Consider the following 17,496-nt stretch of genomic DNA (forward strand, 5'->3'; position numbering starts at 1 on the left):
ATACAACGTACAAAGCATAACATAAATTTAGAAAAATGCCACTAATGTTCTATTTGAATACGGTACATAAATAGGCTGAAAAGTTGATGTATTCACTAATTGAATATTCTTGGTTTACAAATTTGGCTAAAATTCCAAAACAGCTTCAACAACAATTTCTATTATATCATATTGAAGAAAATATATATATACCTAACTCAAAAATTTAGCAAACAGCAGTTATTTGTAAAAATATTGACATTATAAGTTGAAAAGACATTATAAGTAAAAGAACAAGCAAAATAATATGAACTATAATAGTAATATACTACGGTACTCAAAAATAAAAATATTAAAAATACAAAAATTTTTTGATATGAACGTTGGTTATTTTAATTAGATTGTATTGTTTAGATACAAAAGTAATGTACTCGATTTCCAGTAGCGGTAAATATTAATTAATTTTGGAAAATGAAAATGCAATTTTTTTACCAAAAAAGTTTTTTTAGAAAACGATGCGGCCCCCTTTTGCTTGCGGCCCTAGGCCGCGGCCTAGTGGTAAATCCGGTGCTGTCTGCAACGTGTGTCTGCGGGTTGAGAGTTCTGCAGAACCCGTATATGGATTTGAGAGTGACGTTGGTCTCATGTACCCCGTTACTATCCTGCATGTCTCATTTACCGCAGTATCAACTTGTTTGGTGTGGGCACATCTGCCCCTAACAGCGCACGCTTATTCAGCAGTTGAGAAACACAGTGCATGTTCCGTTATTCTTAAGACGCCAGGACATGTGTCGCATTCACTTCCAGGTAGCTTTCCGAGTATGTTGGTCCTAGTTGTTACTTTCCCTCTCGGTTTTATGCAATGTCGTCTGTAGGTAAGGGACCGGTGGTCCAGAGTTACTCCAAGATACATAGGGTGGTCTGTGTGTTCTAATGTATTACCATTGATATATGATCATTGCTTTTGTCACCAAGACAATCAAGCATAAAAAGAAAAAAGAGAGGCGTCTGCAAGCGAGATGACCAATCGTCATTATTCATTTTTTTAACGTGTTTGTGTCATGCAACGCAGTCAGCGGGGGAGGACCCTTTACATCCAATCTACATTGACTGCCCTTATTTTATTTTATTTATTTTGTTTTATCTATCTATTTATTTATTTATAAATTTTATTTATATACCATTTTATACAGTTTTTACTCTAACCTTATTTAACTGTGGTGCATGTCTCAACAGGCATTCAGTAGGGGGAGGATTTTTACCTTCTACTCAGGCCGAGTGCCTCTTGTGTTTGTCGTTTTGTTTCTGTTTTCCTTGTTCTACCCGTGTCCGTCCGGGGCAGCTGGCGAGGGAGGACCTTTTACATCCAACCTACGCCAACTGCCTCCTTGTTTTAAATCTGAGATTTTGAATGAATGTCTGTATTGAATTAATGAATTGATGAAAGTAAGAATGTTTGGCGTTACTCGTAATTACCAACTGTTTCTGTTTTGCTAGTTCCATCGTGGGGGGGAGCATCCCGGTCACCCGGTCCCGCACCGCGGGAGGGTTGCACCGGATGGTCGCTCCACCGACCGGTCTGGCGCGCGAGGCTCTTGCGGGAGGCCATGGCCGCTAAACCCATGGAATGTACGCGAAAAGTGCCAAAGGGGAGTTAAGAGTAAGGTCGGCGGGTTAGATATGCACGCTAAGTGCGGTTCCAGACCCGTCGGTCGGCTGGAGGAAGGGGTGAATTTAGTCGGTAGGCGGCCTGGGCACGTGGTGAAGCGTGTCGGACTGAATCCTACACACCTGGGACACCTTCCCAGACGGTCTTTTGAAGATTCTCACCTCCCAAAAAAAATGTATTACCATTGCAGGCAATTTTGAGTTTTCGCTTGGCTTCCTTTGCGCGAAAGTGGAAAGCGCAGACTTGGGTTTTAGAAGAATTATGTCTCAGGGAATTCTACAGGTAGTACGCTGTCATTGATTTTAAGGCAATTTCAAGTTTCTCTCCACTTTTTCAAAAGTATTTCCTTGAGCACATATTGCGAGATCGTCAGCATAGAGGAAGTGCTTGGTTTCAGTCGGCGTGGGTTGGTCTTTTGCATTGGTGCTAAAACACTTCCCTGTGGGAGGCCGTTCTTTTGAACTCTCCACATACATACTTTGTCCTCCAGCATAACGAAAATACGTCTGTTATGCAGTAAGTAATATACGACCTTACCTAAATGGTGGTCATTGAAAGTGTCGTATAATTTGCGGAGCAATGTTTTGTACCTTACTGTATCATAGGCTGCTGTCAAATCTAAGAAAGCAGCCCCTGATATAAGTTTTTCCTCGATGCTCTCTTCAATTTTTTCTGTTAGTGCGAGGATATGACCGGTGCAAGATTTGCCGGCTTAGAATCCTGTGTTGTGAGTTGACGTGCTTGTTGACATTTTTTTCTATTCTGGCGAGGATGAGTCTCTCGCACAGTTTGAAAAAGTGACACAACAGCGGAATAGGTCTGTAGCTAATGGGATTTTCTGGGTCATTTCCTGGTTTTAAGAAGGCTATTACTTTAGATTGTCTCCATGATTTTGGAATTTCGCAGGCTTCACAGCACGTGTTATAGAGTTGCAAGATTCAGTTTTTTTATCCTTGGCCTAGATGCTTTATTTATTCACTGCATATATCATCCACACCTGCAGCTTTCCCGTTTTTAACCTGTTCATACTGTCGTGGAGTTCTTTTAATGTAAAAGGAGTTCCTAGGTGGTTTATTTCCTGATGCAATCTTCTTCTAGTATTTGGGTCCTTATATCGATTCTTAGTTCTTCCATTCGTAAGGAGTTGAGTAGCGCCTTCGTTTTATGTAACGTTGCAACGTGGTTTATGTTCTTTTGGATCGTCGCTAAGTTTTTTTTTACAAGGTTCCATGCTATTTTGCTACTATGTGTCATGTCCATTTTTCTCAGGGTTTCAATCCACTTTTCTTTCTTGTCTTGACCCAGCTGTTGGAGTAGGACTGTTCCGAAAACAACCGTTTCTTGGCTAAAAGGGTCAGCTTTTCTAGACACATTTTTTATTACTTCAACAAATTTTTTGTAGTGTCTTTGTATTAATGTCACTACCTCACTCATCTGCCAATGAAGAACGTGTCTTTTCTTCAGTAAACTTGATAAAGACAAAACAAAGGAATGCACTAAGCACATAAACTTTGACAGGGTTATTACTTACAAAGCAGTAGGTATTTTGGAACTCAAAATTGTTTCGACTTTCCAGTAGAAAAAGATTGATTTCCCGTATGACAAACCATATTTTGAGAAATAAGTACTTCATAATAAGATATTAGTTCTTTTTAAGTTTTTTTAGGGAAGTAGGTACCTAGTTTTTTACGGAAGTAGTTTTTTTAGTTGTTTTTATCATTAATTTATTCTTGTTTTATATTATAAGTTATTGCGTTTTCTTTTATTTAAAATCATTTTTTGTCTTTATTATTTTACACCACCTTTACTGTAATGTTGGTTGCTTATATTATATCTACCGAATTTTAAATGTCAAATCTGCCAATTCCTAAGTATTCGGTGCGGCAGCCAGAGATATGTAAAGAAAATAGATCAGGCTAGTCATATGCCACTCAATTCATCGGGGTGTTACGCCGATATCAAGTACGGTGGTCTAGCCATAGATATAACAGAATAGATTAGGCCAGTTCGAAAAATAGCGTAACGCGGAACAGTTCGGGTCGGTGGTCTATCTCTCTCTCTCTCTACCGGCGCTTAGCTTTCTCTCTCTAGCATATGATGGCCGCCGCCTGTGTGTCACTGTCGTTCCGTTATTCCCACCTCTTGGTAGATACGCTCACACTCGCACGACAGACAAAGATAGCTAGACCACTGTACTTGATATCGGCGTTACACCCGGATGCATTGAGTGGCATATGACTAGCCTGATCTATTTTCTTTACATATCTCTGGGTCTAGCTATCTTTGTCTGTCGTGCGAGTGTGAGCGTATCTACCAAGAGGTGGGAATAACGGAACGACAGTGACACACAGGCGGCGGCCATCATATGCTAGAGAGAGAAAGCTAAGCGTCGGTAGAGAGAGATAGATAGACCACCGACCCGAACTGTTCCGCGTTACGCTATTTTTCGAACTGGCCTAATCTATTCTGTTATATCTATGGCGGCAGCACTAGTCCAGTCGAGATAGCATTTGACCTTGCATGCCGAGCTCCCCAAAATTTTAATTTTCTAATCTTTAGAGGGGTCAATAGTAGTGTAAATTTAATATCACGACTGAATTCCGCCGTTGCGTCAGCCGCCATCTTGTTTTTTAAGGAGAACCGTTTTTGCTCAATAACTCGGCCATTTTCAACTTTTCGACAAAAAATGTGACTGAAATTGTTGAAAAAAATGTGATTTTCTATAATTATGTTATTACAATTTTTTTCGTCATGTCGATATTTTCCGAGTTAAGCGGAAAAATAGTGGCAATTAGAGCATAATAATTAGGGAATTATCTCGTTTATTATTAGTTTTACGACAAAAATGTACAATGTACAGCTGGTTCCTAAAAAAACTGATACGACTCTTAAAGCGTATTTTGTAGAAAATTGAGCAGTGTATTTTGAAGGATAAATACTTATTATTTACATACTGTCACTGCCAAATCTTAATATTTGTCAGATAACGTATTCTGTTCAACCTCAAAAAAATGGCTCCACATGCTAGCAAAGAACTAAAAGCAAGAATTGTAACGAAATTAGAAGATGGTTGGTAACTATCTGCCGTAAAGAACCATTTTAACCTAAGCAGAATAACAGTTTTTAATATTAATAAAACATGGGGAGAACAAGAAACTCTCGAAAGAAAGCAAGGTTCTGGAAGACCAAAAATATCTACCGCTCATGAAGATCTTACGCTTTTGGAGAGATTAGAAGAGAATCGTTTTAAATATGTGAAAACTGCAAGAATTCAAAATATTATCAAAATTTAGACCTAATAATTATTACAGTTTATGAATTAACATATGTAATCAGTTGTTTGTTGTGTGTTTGTTTATTTTATTATTTGTCTGTCATAATAAATATAAATATAATGCCAAACCAATCAAATACACTGCTCAAAATGATCAAATCTTACTAAGAGTCGTATCAGTTTTTTTAGGAACCAGCTGTACCTACACAAAAATGTAGAAAATTACAATTTTATAAAATTTTGATCTCTTTTATTTTTTTGAATCAATATTTAAGGTAGTACTTATGCGTTAAATAGGGCTTTTCATTCACAGTCATTTTTTTCGAGCTTCTGTCATATGTCGTATAATCCGTGTATACACAGATTATACAACATATGACAGAAGCTCGAAACCAATGACAATCGATGAAAAGCGCTATACACGAGAGTAGGACCCGATTGGTTTTATAGCAATTGTTTTTGTTAAAAATCTCAGCTATTTTCAACACTTCGACAAAATAGTAAATACTTAAATTGTTGCTGTTGCGATTTCCTACAATTTCTTCTTAGCAAATTTTTTCCTACGGTTGATATTTTCTGCGTTATGGGGGTGGGGGAATTATCTCTTTTATTATTAGTTTTACCACAAAAATTTACCTTAAAAAAATAGAGAATTAAATTTTAAACAATTTTGATCTGTTTCAGTTTTTTGCTAAAATCAATATTTTAAGGTGCATAGTAAGTACGTATGCGGTAAAGGCGTGAGTGCAAAATATTACTGGTTTTATAGCAATTGTTTTTGTTCAATATCTCCGCCATTTTCAACATTTCGACAAAAATAGTAGGAACTGAAATTGTTTCAAATGCGATTTCATACAAATTGTTTTTAACAATTTTTTCATGCGGTCGATATTATCAGAGTTAATGGGGAAAATCGTAGAAAAGGGGAGGGAAGGCGCATAGTTATTGAATTGAATCTCGTTTTTGAGCTGCCGCAAAATTTATAATTCTTACCTTTAGTTCAATAGTTGTGTAAATTTAAAATCGCGACTAAATTCCACCGTTGAGTTAGCCACCATCTTGTTTTAAAGGATAACCGTTGTTGCTAAATATCTTCGCCATTTTCAACTTTTCGACAAAATGGTAGGAACTGAAACTGTTCACTGTAAACCGTGTTAAGGGGGAACATAGAAAAAAGAGAGGGAAAGCATCATTATTTAATTATTTTGTTTATTATTAACTTTGCGACATAATTATTGTACATAAACAAAAATGGAGACAATTATATTTGACACAATTTTGATCCCTTCCATTTTTTTCTAAAATCAATATTTAAGGTCTTAGGTTCGTTTTTGTTTATGGTTTGCTGCTGATGACGTCGGTATCTAGGGATCGTTATAAACAAATGATCATAGTCAAAATTCTTTAATATTTTATTAATAACTATCCTTTTATAATAAAAATTTATATAAAAATATTTATCACATTCTGGTAAGTTATGATCTATAAATCATATTTTACTTGGGTACAATATCACATTCTAGTTCCAATTTAATATCTATCCAATTTCGCATAAATTTGGTCAACAAATTAAATTTTTAACTTGGGTTTTCATTTCGAATAATTTGTTTATTAATAAAAAGTGCCTTTTATTTTAAGTCAAACAATATTTTTTTATATTATTGTAAGTATACTTTAATGTTTTTCTACAATTAAAAATAGAAAAGCGGTGACAACAAATTGTACTGAAATGATGTGACACACTATCTCATTGATATTGTTATTAATACTTGCTAATATTTACTAAAAAAATGCGATAAATTATAAAAATCTAAATAAATAAGAGTAAAATATTTAAAATCGATCAGATGATAAAAAATTGTAAAAGAAGGATAATACACTATTTCTACACTGTCCACCACATCCGACTTATGAGTAAACCTCATAATACAGATCATGCTTTGAAAATTAACCCTAAATGATTGCCCAGTACTAATTAATTGTCAAACAAGTGATAATTGTCTACTAAAGCGAATTATCTAGATTGCTTGGTGAATGAAATAGTTTTGATGATTTCAAAGATTTTGGAATTCGATTTGATTCGATTGATAGTGAAAACAAGAAGTGTTTTTTAAGTGAATTTATTTTTATAAGAAAACTTTATTTTGTATAACTATGGCAACACTGTCAGTAATAAATTAATAATATTTAAGTTCACGATGAAAATGTAAATCTGTACAAGAATAAAAAAAACAGCTAAACACCGTAAAAATGAGTGGCGCATACAATATTCCAGAAACAAAAGATCTGATATGAATATTACGTGGCGCGAAAATGTATTTTCATTTTGATGCAAAACAAAATTCTAGTTTTATTTTAAAATATTTTTCCATAATATTTGCTCAATTTGAAATAAAACGCGTCACAAAAGAGTAACTTTGATACAGTTTGAATTTTGAAACACTTTTGAGGCGCGTTCACTTCAAATTTAGCAAATATTATGGAAAATATTTTAAAATAAAACTAGAATTTTGTTTTGCATCAAAATGAAAATACACTTTCTCGCCACGTAATATTCATATCAGATCTTTTGTAGCTGGAATATTGTATGCGCCACTCATTTTTTATTCTTGTATCAGGAGTTTTTCAAAGTTATTCATAAATTAAATGCATGAAGTTGAATGCAATGTTTCTCAATTACACGTTAAGCTTTATAAATGGTCGCCTTTGTCGCATTACCTCCCAAATGATCTAGTGTCCATCGAATGTACACTAATTTTTTTTCTATTCGAAATAGATTGAAAAAAAAATATTGGGATGGCCGGTAAATAAATTCGGATTGCCCGTTGCCAACTACAACTACATAAACCATTTCGGGAATAATCGTTAATTGGATTATACTTTTGTAGCTTAATAACTTCTAAACGGCTTAACCGATTTTGATCACTAAACATGAGTTTGAAACGTATTGACAAATAGTATCTGATGCATCTAAGGTCAAGTATGATAACTGAAGCTATTACAGGAATTATTGAGCTTGAAAACCGTTTTTTCCCATAGATAATAGATTTGATCATACTTATGAAGCCTATAACTTAAAAATTCGAATTTTCCCGGATATGAGGTACACACCGTTAGATTCGTCTAGAGTCCTTCTACAAACGCTTAGTTATTGGCGCAATTCGTATGTTGAAATTTTGAGTAATTGTCGAAAAACCAAAATTTTCAAAGTATAGTTGTTCAGTTTTCGGCTATACTGAGCTGTGTATATATATCTGATCGTGACGGCTTACACACCATTTGAAAGCTTAAGCCGACGTTCCATCATAGTTCCATCATTAGGTATCTATTCTGTGATCAGCCCAGCGATTTCTTTTAATTTTTGTATAATTTGCTCTAGAGAGGGTTCTTTGTAATAATAGTGATATAACTCGTGGTTGAACCTTATTCTTTACATGCTATTGTCGCAAAAGGGTCCTCCTAAATATAATTGTTTCAAAAGTATTAATAAGGTTATTGGCTTTTTCTGTCATGATCCATTTTTCTGCGCCATATGTGGCTATGGTCATATGATGGTTTTATATATTTTGAATATACAAAGTCATCGTAATTGTCTTTTAAACCACCCCATTAAACATTACAAAACCTGACATTTTTAGAAAGAAGACATCGAGGAGAATCCAAAAGTGTAAAATATACAGGACGTCCCATTAAAAAAAACGAAGCTATAAGCAACTTCCGGTATAACCGGAAGTAGCAACTAGATGAAAATATTTTCATTAAACAGCTCACTCTTCAAAACCCCTTCATTCCAATTTTCATGGTTCAGTTGTCTTTAGTTCTCGAGATATTTCTAATTGGCCGTCTATCTGCCTCACCCTGTATAATTGGGATATAGCAATGACGTATGACGTAGATATATTATACGCCATACGTCAAGGATACGAAAAAAAAAGAAAAGCGATGAATAGCCCTATTAACAGCTGTGTTAGCTCAGTTCCATTACCAGTTACCAGTTAGCCTGGTAGCGAACCAAACAGCAACAATCATTTAGTAATAGTAATAATTAACAACGCTATTTTCCAAGTGATATTTTTGGTTTAAAAGTATTTAATAATTACACTTTTATAAAAAAAAGAACTTTTTATAATAAAACGTTTTCATTATTAATAGGACCCAATATAAAATTATAAACTATTTTGTTGTTTCAATTTCTGTCATAAAAGAATTTTGTAATCGACTATTTTAGAGGCATATTTTCTCTAGCGGATTTAAACTCATATAAACCAAAGAAAATATTTAAAATGGTATATATAATATTAATATATAGGTAATAATTAACTTATAAAATATGAACTTTAAGTATATTAACTTTTAAGTATTTATTTAAAAAATTAAAAAAAAATACGCAACAGCCGGGTTTCGAACTCGGGACCTCTCGATTTGCAGTCTAATGCTCTACCACTGAGACACCATCAATTTGTAATTATTGATTTGTTGACGTACTTAAATGGAATCTAAATGTCATTGCATTAGTCACATTTTTAAAATAGTTTGAAATTAAAAAAATCGATTTATCAATAATGAAAAACTGGAGCGAACATACTCGTATAAATCGAATGAAACCAGACAGATTAGCGAACATCTGTAAAAACAACAAGCCGTATAGCAGAAGACCCGTTGGAAGGCCGCCGAAAAGGTTGAAAGACAATGTACAGTCAACAACAATTGAAACAGAATAAGAGGCAGACAAACAGGAGTACAGGAGTAATCCTAGTTGCAAGAAGAAGAAGAAAATAAGAAGAAGAAGAAGAAGAAGATTTATCCATATAATAGCAGTTAAATATTGCATTGTTAGCAAGTTTTGAGCTATTCTGAAAATTTCAGGTGCCTAGAACTCTGTTTAAAATGGATTACAAAATTTGCGAAGACAGTGACAAAGACGAAACCAAGTATATAAAAACGTTTTAAAATGAAATGTCCGTTGTTAATAAACAAATTATTCGAGTAATTAATGTTTTTTTACATTTTTAAATTCTCTCTGCAAGTGTTTCTGGTGTATCTTGTTCCTCTTCAATGATTAGTTCCTCATAGGATAAAGTTGTTTTGTATTCCAGGAACATTATAATTCTGGAAAAAAAAAGTAAACAGATAAAACATGTTTTTAAAAAATCAATGAACTACACTGTTTCAAGAAATTAACGAACCATTAAAAATATATTAATTTGTTATATATTGTTGTTATATGGACTAAGAGGTAGCAACGTCGAAAAAAAAATTATTTTAAGACAACTGGTTCTTTAATATATTATTCCCTATGCTTCCTCGAACACCGTGCCGGCCATCGAATTTAAAATTATTGTAAGACGAAAAATTATTCTGTCATTACTTTTTAAACACTATTAGAAATATGAACTATAATTGCCTGACATTTTTGTGGTTTAAAAGTAATGACAAAAAAATGTTTCGTCCTAAAAATAATTTAAATTCAATATACAGGGTGATTGATGAGTGTGATAAAGCTCAGTAGATCCGCTATAGTAATAAAAGTTGATAACAAAAATTCTAGCCAACTTTCAGCTTTACATTATGAAGTTAGTTAGAATGTTACAGGGTGTTCGATAACATAGTGGCAAACCAAATTTATGTTTTTTTAATGGAACACCCTGTATTTTATTTTATATTCGAAATTCTCTTAACTTTCCCATCACAAAAATATAAAGGTTTGTTATGTTATATAGGGCTTTAACAAAGTTATAACCAATTTTTTAAAAACGTAACAAGTTCAGCTCCCTGTATAAATAAAAGTAAGCACAACAGCAATGGTTTATTGGTGCTATATTTTTTTGTTGATTGTCAAAATTTATAAAAATGGTTGATATTGCTAATTTTCCTTACATCGAATACAGGGTGAGTCAAAACGCAAGTACATTCTTTTCTCAGAAATTTTAAAAAGTAATGACAAAACTATATATCACTATCTAAAAGTATCATTACCGTACTTTAATTTTTGTATACTATTACCTATGCCTTGTTAGTTTTCGAGATATTTTCATTTTTCAGAGCAAGTTATTAATTAAGGTGTTCTATTTAAAATTACTGAGAAAATAATGTACTTGCGTTTTGACTCATCCTGTATCCGATATAAAGAAAATTAGCAATATCAACCATTTTTATAAATTTTGACAATCAACAAAAAAATATGGAACCAATAAACCATTGCTGTTGTGCTTATTTTTATTTATAAGGGAGCTGAACTTATTACGATTTTCGTAGAACATTGGTTATAACTTTGTAAATACCCTGTATAACATAACAAACCTTTATATTTTTGTGATGGAGAAGTTAACAGGATTTCGAATATAAAATAAAATATAGGGTGTTCCATTCAAAAAAAAACATAAGTTTGGTCTGCCACTATGATATCGAACACCCTGTAACATTCTAACTAATTTTGTAATGTGAAGCTCAAAGTTGGCTACAAGTTTTGTTATTAACTTTTATTGCTATCTATTACTATAGCGGAGCTACTAAGCTTTATCACACTAATCAATCACCCTGATTTTGTATTTACCTGTACAGGTGTGCTGTGCAGTAATGAACGCAACCTGTATCAGCAGCCAGATGGCCGGTACGGTGTTCGAGGAAACATAGTGAACAATATATGAAAGAATCAGCTGTCTTAAAATAATTTTTCGAAAACGTTGCCTAGCTTTTAGACCAATATATTTGTTATATATTTGTTAACATATTAATTTATTTATTAATTATTATTTATTTATCCCGGTTTTTATTGCGTTCTCCGCCTTCCGGTTTCTAGTTTCCAGCTTCGTCGGCCGTTCCATTCGCCAGGGTGAAGGTTCCTTTCCGACACTGCCTTCTGAAGGCCACCTAGCCAGGATTGTTTCGGTCTTCCTCTCTTCCTTCTTTCCCTTGGCGTCCATTGTAAAATTTGTTTTGGCAGCCTGGCGCCATCCATTCTTTTTACATGACCATACCAGATCAGTTGTCTCCTTTGAATTGCATCTATGATGGTTGACTTGACTCCCATTATATTTCTGATTTGGTCATTTTGTATAGTCTTTTAAGCCTTGATTTTCTAGATAATCTTCCCCAGATGTCCATCTCCAATGCAAGTAGGCGTCGTTCCAGGGATTTTAGTCTAGGCGCCAGAGGGGTCACCGTGTCCTTTTCAATTCTGATGGACAAACTCAACGGTTTCTTATGGATTTTTGGCTGCTGATTACGAATTTCGAGGGTGGATTTCGATCCGAGTGGTCAAAAAATTGTTATAAACAATGTAATTGTTTATAAATTGTTTATAAGGCTCTGGCTCATAAACTAAAAGAGATAAAAAAGAATGTTTCAAATAAAATTTGTTCGTTAATAAAAAACGAAGAAAAAAACGTTTACTAAACTTAAATCCAACAGTTAGAACTCAAGATATTGTAAAATTAGTGCACAATGCAAATTGCAAAATAAGTATTTTTCGAAGCTTTATCGATCGTAACTCAGTCTCTACGCATTCAAATGAGCCCTAGTAGGTCTTATTTTAAAGCTTCGTTAATAGGCTTCCAAACAAAGTTTGTTAAATTACTTTATCTTCATTTGTTTTAAAGTTATACCAGTTTGAAATTATAATTTTCTTAAAAAAATTGTACATTAACTTGTTTATAAGGATTTCAAGTAAATTTGAGCTGTAAACATTTATACTTTAATTAACAATAATGATAGAAAAAGTCAAAAGGAATATTTTGAGCTTTTTAAAATGTTCGTCAGTTTATTTTTAATGGCGCGCTATGAGGCGCAAAATCGGCTCACAGTCAAGTATGTAAGTATTTTTCGACGCTTTATCGATCGTAACTCGGCTTCTACGCATGCAAATGAGCCAATATGTAATATCTACATAAAAATTAATCGAGTTCTTTTACAGCATTATCATTGCATATAAGACGAGCATTTATGTTGTGGCGGCATACACACAATTGACGTGCCTTGATGATGTTGCAAAAGAACTAGATCCACTTTATATGGATATCATATAGATAAGTAGACTCTGAGGCCCCAGAAAGTTTTAGTTTTACTGCCTATAAGAACAGACTTAGTACCACCATGTAACTGTAAAAATTGCTCTAAGAACTTATGCAAAAGTAAAAAAGCTGAGATTCTCTGTATATCTCGATGCAGATACATGAAAGATAATGTTTGTAAAAATAGTATTAATAAATATTATCAACTTACTTTTTCGTTATATTTCTGAAATATTAGTTTTTAATGTTTTTTTTTTCTCATTTAGTACAAAAAATAGAAGACAAAGTAAATAGAATGAAAGGTGATACGAGGTACAGTATGATGATTTAACTATAAGAATTATATGCTAAAATTTTATTAGGATCTTCAAAAATGAAAAATGAACATTATATATGCATAGATATTATAATTTGCATCGAGAAGTTAGCGCGTGAACCTTTACGCGATGAGCCAATCTCGCGCCTCAGAGCGCGCTATTAAAATATCGATATCTTGGCCAAAAATAAACATACGAACATTTTCTTAAGCTCAAAATGTTCCTTTTGAGTTCTTCTATCATTATTATTAATTAAAGTATAAATGTTTATAGCTCAAATTTGCTTGAAACCCTTATAAACAAATTAATGTACAATTTTTTGAAGAAAATTTTAACTTCAATCGGATATAACTTTAAAACAAATGAAGACAAAGTAATTTAGCAAACTTTGTTTAAAAGCATATTTATTAAACTTTAAAATGAGACCTTCTAAGGCTCATTTGCATGCGTAGAAGCCGAGTTACGATCGATAAAGCTTCGAAAAATACTTATTTTGAAATTTGAACTTTGCATTGTGCAGAGTTGGGTCGGATACTGAAAAAAAGTATCCGGATACTGGATACGGATACTCAAAATGTATCCGGATACTTTTTAAAAAATAACGAATACTTTCATTTAAAAATGTATTCGGATACAAGTATGCGGATATTTTTTTCGGATACTTCCTAGGATACTTTGAAGGATACTTTTGTCTTTCTCAACTAAAACTCAAATCACAAATGAGCTAACGAAAAACTTTTTCTTCTGTACTCGGTAGACAAGAATTTGCAGGATTTTTCCTGTAAAAATCAAACGTGTTACTGCCTGAGCTTTTGATACCGAATTTGGCCAGCGTCGGACCAGACGAGTTATCAAATTTTAAACTTTTTAGGGGGTGTACTTATTTGTACTTGTAGGTACACTAAAATAAAATTATAAATATTAAGATGTACTTTATTATAATCCGAAAAATAATTTCTTCTAATTATACAGGGTACAAAAAGGGGTTCTTGAAAAGAGAGATATAGAAAATATAAAAAATAAATGTAAGTAATTAATTAAACAACGTACTTATGAAGATTTATAACTGATTAAGTAAAAACAAAGCTCCATTAGCTATATAATAATATATTATAACGGTGACGAGTACGAAAAATGGGATTTAACATATTAGACACATCTGGATTGAAGGAATGGCAGTGTTGTGCCTAAGTTAGGTGCATTATCAGCGGGCGATAAATATTTAAAAGTATCCGAATATCAAAAAAAGTATCCGGATGCCGGATACTTTAAAATTTGATCACAGATACGGATACCGGATACAAAATTTAAAAAGTATCCGGATACAGCTTTCGGATACATAAAAAGTATCCGGATATTGTATCCGAATATTGTATCCGGATACAGAAGTATAATACCCAGCTCTGGCATTGTGCACTAATTTTACAATATCTTGAGTTGGATTTAAGTTTAGTAAACGTTTTTTTCTTCGTTTTTTATTAAGGACAAATTTTTTATTTAAAACATTCTTTTTTATCTCTTTTAGTTTATGAGCCAGAGCCTTATAAATTAAATTGTTTATAACAATTTTTTGACCACTCGGATCGAAATCCACCCTCGAAATTCGTAATCATCAGCCAAAAATCCACCAGAAACCGTTGAGTTTGTCCATCAGAATTGAAAAGGACACGGTGACCTGTATTTGGCGCCTAGACTATTTAGTAAGTTGCCATATTTCGCATCCATAGAGCACTATACTTTTAAAGATGGTGTTAAAGATTTCTTTAATTTGGTAGTTCTTTTGACTCCAGCATCGGGTTTATACATCCAATCACCCTTTTTCCTTTCACGATCCTTTGCTTTATCTCTTTTTCGGTGCGCCCACTCCTATTGATTGTTGTTCCCAAATATATACATTCCTCAAAGTTCTTAATTGTTTCGTGTTCATTGACCATTGGATCTTCTTGAGCATTGACTTCATTCACGATGCATAAGTATTGTGTTTTGTTTCCATTTACAGAAAGGCCCCACTCCTCATATGTTTGAAACAACCGTCTCGTCATGAATTCTAAATCTTCCTTGCCTGTCAAGTTGAATCCCCATCCCTGAACAAGATCTTATTCAGTGTTTTAGTGCTTCATTTAAATAGATCTTGAATAGTAGTGGAGAGAGGCAGCATCCTTGTCGTAATCCTTTTGTTACTGGAAATTCTTCTGATAAGGTGTTATTTAGTTTGATTTTTCATGTTGCTGTATTGTATAATTGTTTGACTGCGGCGATGACCGTGATATTTAACGAAGATCGTTCAAGAGACTGTCACAGCTTTCTCACAGGAAACGTGTCATACGCTTTATCAATGTTATCCAAGTACTTGCAAATCAATTCATATAAATAAATTTTTACAAAATACATTGCTATAATTCAGCCCAAATGTTTAGGATAAAAAAAATTACACATTTTATTTACTAAAAAAACCAACTCTACAACTAAAATGCTTAATATTGTTCTGAAGCAATTTTCTTGTGGCATCTTAATGCAATTTACTATTTTTGTTGGGAGTAAACAACAATTTTACTTTAAAATTATGTAAAAAGATTTCCACTTCGAAAATCGTTCTCAAAATACAGAACATTAATAAATTAAACAAGTTTTGTTTTTGTTACTTGGTAAAAAAATTCTTCTAATAATTTAATTTTATCTGACTCCTTGATATTGACAATTCCAGTGCCGGATTAACCATTAGGCAAAGTAAACAGTTGCTTACGGGCCTCGGGCCCAAAGAAGGCCTCGCAGGGCTCAAAACGAAAAAATAATAATTAGAATTAAATAAAAATTGTAAATCATATTACAATATGTTGAAAAATTCAAATATCGCGCAATACCATAAAAGTGATGGTGGATGTATAAAACTACATTATACAGAGTGTTTCATTAATAATTGTCCATATAGTAACTGGAGAAACCTTAGCACAAAATACGAAGATTTAACCTAAAACACTTAAATAAAATGTGGTTCCTTACTGAGTTACAGGGTGTTTTATCTAAAAATTTAAAAAATATTTTTGCTCAGCATTTTAAAACTATTCCACGTATCCTTTCCATACTTGGCAGGAAGTATAGCTACTGTACAAACTACTAAATTATGTTAAACAAACGTTTCTGGCTATTACCAGAGGCGTACAACGGGGGAAAGTGAATGGTTGACCCTTTCCAAATTCTACGCCACTGGCGAAATTGCTATTTTAGTTCCATTTTTGGATTCTCCAATACTTTCTATGAAAATAATATACTCTTCATTCGTAACGATAAAGTCATTAGTTTTCGAGATCTTTGAAGTTAAAAATGAAACGACACGGTTATTTTAATCAGTGTATTGTGTCGCTTCATTTTTAATTTCAAATATCTCGAAAACTAATCATTTCATCGTTACGAATCAAGAGTATATTATCTACATAAAAATTATTGCAAAATAAAAAAATTACACTAAAATAGCAATTTTGCCAGTGGCGTAGAATTTGGGAAGGGTCAACCAGCCACGATCCCCTGTCGTACGCCTCTGGTAGTAGCTAGAAACGTTTACTTATCTTAATTTAGTAGGGTGTACAGTACCTACACTTTCTGCCAAGTATGATAAGGATACGCCAAATAGTTTTAAAGTACTGGGTACAAATAATTTTTAAATTTTAAACATATTAATCATATCATAAATTAATCAAAATAACTGTGCCGTTTCATATTTAACTTCAAATATCTCGAAAACTAATGACTTTATCGTTACCAATGAAGAGTGTATTATTTACGTACAAAGTATTGGGGAATCTAAAAATAGCACTAAAATAGTAATTCTTCCAGTGGCGTAGAGTTTGAGAAGGGTCAACCATCCACCATCCCCTGTCGTACGCCTCTGGTAGTAGCTTGAAACGTTTGTTTATCATAATTTAGTAGGGTGTCTAGTAGTCGCACTTTCTGTTAAATATGAAAAGGATACGTCGAATAGTTTTAAAATGCTGAGCAAAAATAGTTTTTAAATCTTTAGATAAAACACCCTGTAACTCAGTAAGGAACCACATTTTATTTAAGTGTTTTAGGTTAAATCTTCGTATTTTGTGCTAAGGTTTCTCCAGTTACTATATGGACAATTATTAATGAAACACCCTGTATATATTATACATACATTATACATTATAACTACATTATACATACTTGTGTTCACATAGAAAGCCTAGATTGTGAGAATAAGTCGTTAATGAGTGCCACTTGGTAGAAGAA

General features: G+C 33.2%; 1 protein-coding gene across 1 annotated transcript in view; it reads right to left on the reverse strand.

The window, feature by feature from the left end:
* Nucleotides 1–6,321: 6,321 nt before the first annotated feature.
* LOC114338699 (proton-coupled folate transporter-like) overlaps nt 6,322–17,496 on the reverse strand; it is a 124,233-nt gene continuing 113,058 nt past the window's right edge. The window contains exon 8 of the mRNA XM_050648267.1: nt 6,322–10,031. Coding sequence (XP_050504224.1) covers nt 9,932–10,031 — 100 coding nt within the window. The 3' untranslated portion in view covers nt 6,322–9,931. The remainder of the gene's footprint in view (nt 10,032–17,496) is intronic.

The sequence above is a fragment of the Diabrotica virgifera genome, chromosome 4 (genome assembly GCF_917563875.1).
Source record: "Diabrotica virgifera virgifera chromosome 4, PGI_DIABVI_V3a".
NCBI classification, from domain to species: Eukaryota; Metazoa; Arthropoda; class Insecta; order Coleoptera; family Chrysomelidae; genus Diabrotica; species Diabrotica virgifera.